This window comes from Aotus nancymaae, unplaced genomic scaffold, assembly GCF_030222135.1.
Source record: "Aotus nancymaae isolate 86718 unplaced genomic scaffold, 86718_ANA_hifiasm-v0.15.2.pri h1tg000064l_1, whole genome shotgun sequence".
In the NCBI taxonomy this organism is placed as follows: domain Eukaryota; kingdom Metazoa; phylum Chordata; class Mammalia; order Primates; family Aotidae; genus Aotus; species Aotus nancymaae.
The window spans coordinates 3821717-3827716 of record NW_026988479.1 but is presented as its reverse complement, the minus strand read 5'-3'; the positions used below and the strand labels follow the sequence as shown (position 1 = coordinate 3827716).

The window sequence follows — 6000 nt, the reverse complement described above, 5'->3', positions numbered from 1 at the left end:
GATGCAACGTGGACCGCTCGGAGCTGCCGGCTTCACCTCCGCCGCACCTCACCGCCCACTGCGCTAGACTTGGTGCCCCGCGTCGCAGGCAGCCAGGGGGCCGGCGCTCTGTCGGGGTCTCCAGCCAGAGTAGGGAGCCCGAGCCTGAGGGAGTACCCGCAGCCGACGAAGGGCTTATTAGACCTTGACTTTTTTGGGGCCGCGCAGATTTTGTCTTTAGTCACTCCCTCTCCGCGGGTCTAGGGCCGCGCGCTTTCGGCGCCGGTGATGGGGAGACGACGGCGGCTGTGTCTCCAGCCCTACTTCGTGTGGCTGGGCTGCGTGGCGCTCTGGGCGCAGGGCACGGCCGGCCAGCCCCAGCCTCCTCCGCCCAAGCCGCCCCGGCCCCAGCCGCCGCCGCAGCAGGTCCGGTCTGCTACAGCAGGCTCTGAAGGCGGGTTTCTGGTGCCCGAGTATCTTGAGGAAGGTGCCGCAGTGGCCAGTCGCGTCCGCCGGCGAGGACAGCAGGACGTGCTCCGAGGGTAGGTGGGCAAGCGGTCCCGCACCTAAGGCGCCGGCTTGGGGGAGGGGGGAATCCTCAGTTTGGCGGCTTTCCAGCCCACCCCCTCCCTACCCTAGTGCTGGAGCCTAGAGCTGCAACCCTCTTCGCCAGGAGACCCAAAGACCCCCCAGGAGCGCCTGCCCCTTCCCTACCCCGCGGCTTAGCGGGCGTGAAGCTCTCTCTCGGAGAGTCGGGCGGCGGGTGGTTAGGGGACCCCAGGCTGCGGATCGCAGAGCGTGTGCAGAGCCCGCTGTGCGGGAACAGGTTCTGAATGTCGAGCGGAAAGCTGGCCTGGGTCCTCCCGGCGCAGGGGCCAGAGGAGCCTGCTTCCTCCCCACCGTCTGAGGCGCCGCTCTGAGCCTTTTGTTTGAGGACGTGTGCAGGGTTCGTGGTTCACCTTCTAATCACCAACCCTAGCCCTCCGCCTTCCGACGCGCCTTCCTTGACACGTCGGGGCCAAAGTAACAGTTGATCAAGGAGGAATGGATTTGGGGAGGAGGGCAAGGATTTTTTGGAACAGAATGTGTCCTTTGTTCTCTGCATCTGGAAGCTAGAATAGTAGCAAATTATATGTTTCCATGTCTCTTTTCGCCCTTTAAACAGGCAGGCAAGGGACGACAGATGAAAGGCAATGTTTAGACGTTTCCGACCCTCCTGCATTCCAGCGTCTAGCTCTTTTACTTCCTTGTCTGCCTTCCAACCCCCAAGAATTTGAAGTGTAGTTTTTGTTTGTTTGTTGTCTTGAAGTCTACTCTCTCGGGGTATTGCTTATGAAGACCGTTTATATGTTGCTGCACCCCTCTCTCTATCTGTGTGTGACCGCCCTTGTCCATCACAGGCCGAACGTGTGCGGCTCCAGATTCCACTCCTACTGCTGCCCGGGATGGAAGACGCTCCCTGGAGGAAACCAGTGCATTGTCCGTGAGTGCTTGGCAGGGATCCCAGCTTGAGGCAGCGCGCTCGGCCCTATCTCCGGCCGACCTCTTGCGCTCAGCCATTTGGACGCACAGTTGCCTTTAAAATCTAGTGATCACATTGCACTGATAATCGGGACGCGGCCCCATTTGAATAGTGGGGAAGACTCAGCCGGTTGGAGTCAGTTCAGACTTCACTTCTAGACTCTGTTGAAAGGCAATAATGATAAAGGTTTCAAAGATAATTTGGAATGTTTATCTTTCTGTGTCTATTAATACAAATTGGAAGAGGAGGAGTAGAGCAATTATCTAGATAACTCAAAACCACTTTTTCCGTAAAAAATCCAGATAAGACCACATGTTATTATGCAAATTATCAGGCTTTTAACTCTGCTTGAGGTTTAGGCCTTTTGAAGATCAAGGTTTCTGGGGCATTTGTACAAAACCACTTTCTATTTCTGGTTCTATCTCAACAACTACGTGACCTAGATAGAAAAGGAGAATTCTCACGGTGTTGACCTAAGTTAACAAACTTTTAAAAGACAGAACTCTTCCAAGGGGCTTGCTTTGTTTTTTTTTTTAACTTTTTGGAAGACATTTAAATTTAGGGTTTCCAGACCCCAAATCTCATAGTGTGCAGTAGATTTCCAAAGTATGAATCTTAGAGCTTGAAAAATTCTGTATCTCTGACCTTAAAAGTTTTGACTATTTTTTTTCATCCAAAGTGTATACCCAGTTCTCCAAGTTCTAACTGGAGAACTCATTAGTTATCAACCTCACAGTCTCAGACTCTGGGATGTCTTTCTTCATATGCCTGTACATTTGTGACTTGAAGTGTGACTGGCCTTCTCCTGTGTGTTTATGTAGCACAACCACATTTGTCTTGCTGGGAGGAGAGCCAGGTATCATAGGCAGCACATTCATTTAAAGCCAGTCTTGACTTTAGATTGACCTCCATGTTCTCCAGGGAATAAATAATTATGCGACTGTGGACAGAGAAAAAGGGCAAGCCACACTAACCAAGGAATAATAAGGATGTAGTGGCATTTCTAACTCTGTATTTATTGGTTTTGTGGGTTCGAGATAGATGGTTAATGTTATTTCTGGGCAGTTTTTTAAGAAAGGGATGAAATCTCAAGTGTCATAAAGACTAATTTCTTCTTATTTTTTCTACCTTAAAACCCCACTATCTCCAGTGGGCAAAAATAGGAAACAACCTTATTATTTAAAGTGACTTATAAAATTTTAAACAAATCCTCTGATTATAGTAAGTCTTTGCTTTATTTTTTAAAAGAAAAAGTGTTGCATTCTTTTCTCTCCAACACATAAGTCATACGTGAGGCGTTAGTGGAGGGTGCGTTTACTTTTTCAGGCCAGTAGGGCAATACCATGGCTGCTTTAAACTTACCCGGTTTTTTAGAATGCTGAAACAGCTAACGTCACTCATCGCACACCTGCCATACTAGCTGGGAGTGACTTAGGCACTGCGGAAAGTCTGACTCACTAAATGTAATGAATGTGACTGCCATTATTGAGTTGGAGAGCAGCCGAGGAGGAGGGATTGGTTCATGGTATGTGTTGAAAATCTGTAAAGTCAGATTTTATTGGATCACTGTGGAATGGGAATTCCAGAGAGCAGTGCCTTCCAGAATATTTGCAGTAGAAATACATGTATGGTTCACTGATCACTGGTAGATCACCTTTGAAGGGTAACAGCGACTATTGTAGTCTGCATTTCTGCTACTTGAAACGTTTAGATGCTTTTGAGATACACTGGAATTTACATGTATCAGAAATCTGTAAAAAGAGTCAATTTTGAAATGATCTTTATATCTATAAGAAACATTTATAACACTGTGTCAAGAAGTATCTATGAAAATATTTATTATAAGTATATCTAAAAATTCAAGTACCTAAGAGTATTAAACAGTGCACAAAACAGGGAGAATTTAATACTTTTATATTCTACTGGATGAGTCTCACCTAACTTTAACAGCCTGCATTCATTTCAGTAGTTCAATTATTTTGACATTCAAAATGATCATATGTAAAGGTAATAAATGAAATAAAACCATTATAAACTCAAAATCAAGAACTTTAATTAATTTCAGGCCTTCCTGATGATAATGAGTTATTACATTTATTGAATTTATCTATATCACATCATTTAGCAAAAGAAAATATCTGAGACAATTTACAAAAAAGAAAATAAGTAAAATACAAATAATCAAAACTAAATATTAATTTTCTCATACATTTGTACCTCAGCATTCTTTTAATATAGAAAAATTAAAAATGGTCAACTTTATTTACCTTTTCTTGAGCATCAAAAAATGGTCAACAGCATTTTAATGTTTGACTTTGACAGGCTTTATAAGGAGAAGATATCAAAAAGACACTGTATTTCTCCAAGTTCTGGAAACCTAATGCATTTTGTTTTGAGTCTCTATCTTTTGTTGGTATTGTTCTTAGTTGTAGCCTAGAAAAATTACTAAAGCACTTCCAAACTTCCAAATATTTATTTCCAGAAGGACTGAATTGACTTTCTCATCTTCTTTTTTAAAAAAACCTTCTTAGAACGTGAAGCAATGAAAAAATTTGCTTATTAATTTATTTATTGTGAAATTATGCTGTGAACAGCATTTTGATCCATATAATAACGGTGTGATGAGGTTGGCTGGATTAATAACATTTGAGACCTGAGGAAATGTCGGAGCATTCCAATATGATTCCTTTATGTTATGCTACCAAATGAGAAAACTGAACGCAGAAAGGCTGTGGGTTTTTCTGGAGCTCACAGCAGATCAATGGCAGAGTGACAACTCAACTTCAGGTCTTTTGGGTACTATGTCATCTTTACCTGGCCATGTGACTTCCCACAGCATCAGTGAAGTCTCAGCCCCTAGGTCCTATCTACCTCTCCCTCTGGTATTTCTAGGTCTCATGGTTTTAGTAATTGTGAGAGTGACGGATATTCAATAAGCATACCATATAGTCTGAGGCTGGTGTGGGGCAAAAAGGCCTCAGCATTCTTGCTTCTCATTGGCTCACAGGTACAGAGTATATACTTGTATTCATGACGGGTAATTGAGAATGCTCAATCTCCAGTCCATCAAACCTTCATTTGGTTTGGAACCTGGGTGGGGGCACTTTGGGTCTCCTCTCTTAAGCCTAGACTAAATATTGACCTTCTGGGGAGAAGGGAACTTTGACATAAAACCATGTTTTAATGCACATTTGTCATTGGAGAGTTACTGGTGATCAGAAACTGTAGTACATTTTAAGAAGTAAGAGTCAACTCCATGGCAGGAAACATATTCTTGTCTAAAAGATTTTTATCTTAACATCACAATATTTGACACGATTCACTTTTTATTAATTTGAGATGTGATCTCACTGTCACTGAGGCTAAAGTGCAGTGGCATGATCGTAGCTCATTACAGCCTTTTGACCTCTCTAGCTCAAGCCATCTTCTGACCTCATTCTCCTGAGTAGCTGGGAGTATGGACACATGCCAACTTGCAAGGCTAATTTTTTTTTTTCGTAGAGATTGGGGTCTGTCTATGTTGTCCAAGCAGTTTTCCAACTCCTGGGCTCAAGTGATCCATTTGCCTAGGGCTCCCAAGATGCTGAGATTACCTAGCCCACTATTTTCATTTATAAGAAGTACTAATGCTGGTAGTAATATACGGGTGTGAGAAGGCATCTTGGAGAAGAAAAACAATTACTGAATTAGTTTACTTCTGCAGGAAATGCTCTTTACGTTATTGAGGGTCCCAAATCTCTTTGAAAGTTGTGGGAACTTTCCCTAGTTACAGCTAGTTTCAGGGCATTTCCAGACTTTCTTCTTGTCTTTATATATCTAGTCATGGTATGAGCATTAAAGCAAACAGCCTTTGTGCTTGAAAGAGATAATTCAATTATGGTTATAGAGATAAATCTCTCAGTTCCTGAATGAACTGTCTCTAAATATAGGAGAGACTTTTCATTCAAAGGTACTTGGCTACAAGTTTGGAGTATCTGTGGTATGTGCTGTGTCAGTGAGCCTAACATTCTTTGCCGTGATGACCCTCATACCTTTCTGTTCATTGGAGGTCACAGCTGCAGGAGGCTTTGACTGTCCCCCCTTCAAAATGTCACAGTAGCTTTTCTGAGCAGCAGGAATAGGCTAGGTTGTAGAGATAATACAGAAGGAGAAAGGCTGTAGGAAGGAGGGAGGGAATTGTTGAGGGGAGCAAAGATTGATCATAGAGTATATCAGATACCAGCCTGGAAAAAATTTGTGTGGAAACCCTGAGGCTTGGCCAAGTCGTTAGGGCCTGGAGCCTCAGCCAGTTTTATGTTCTCTGTCTCCTCCGAAGGCTATTGCATCGTGAGCTGTGTTTTCTCTGTTTCGCAACCCTCTCAACTCCTAGAATCAAGGTTGTCTTTCTGGGTGAATTCTGCATTTTAAATTCTCAGTCTTTAATGAAAGAGACTGTATTGATACGAGAGTTAAACATTTAGGATTATGGCATTTTTTCTTTATTGCAAAGCTTTAAATGT

General features: G+C 43.6%; 1 protein-coding gene across 1 annotated transcript in view; it reads left to right on the top strand.

The window, feature by feature from the left end:
* The first annotated feature begins 267 nt into the window (after window positions 1-267).
* FBN2 (fibrillin 2) overlaps window positions 268-6000 on the top strand; it is a 263918-nt gene continuing 258185 nt past the window's right edge. The window contains exons 1-2 of the mRNA XM_021664917.2: window positions 268-521; window positions 1380-1462. Coding sequence (XP_021520592.2) covers window positions 268-521; window positions 1380-1462 — 337 coding nt within the window. The remainder of the gene's footprint in view (window positions 522-1379; window positions 1463-6000) is intronic.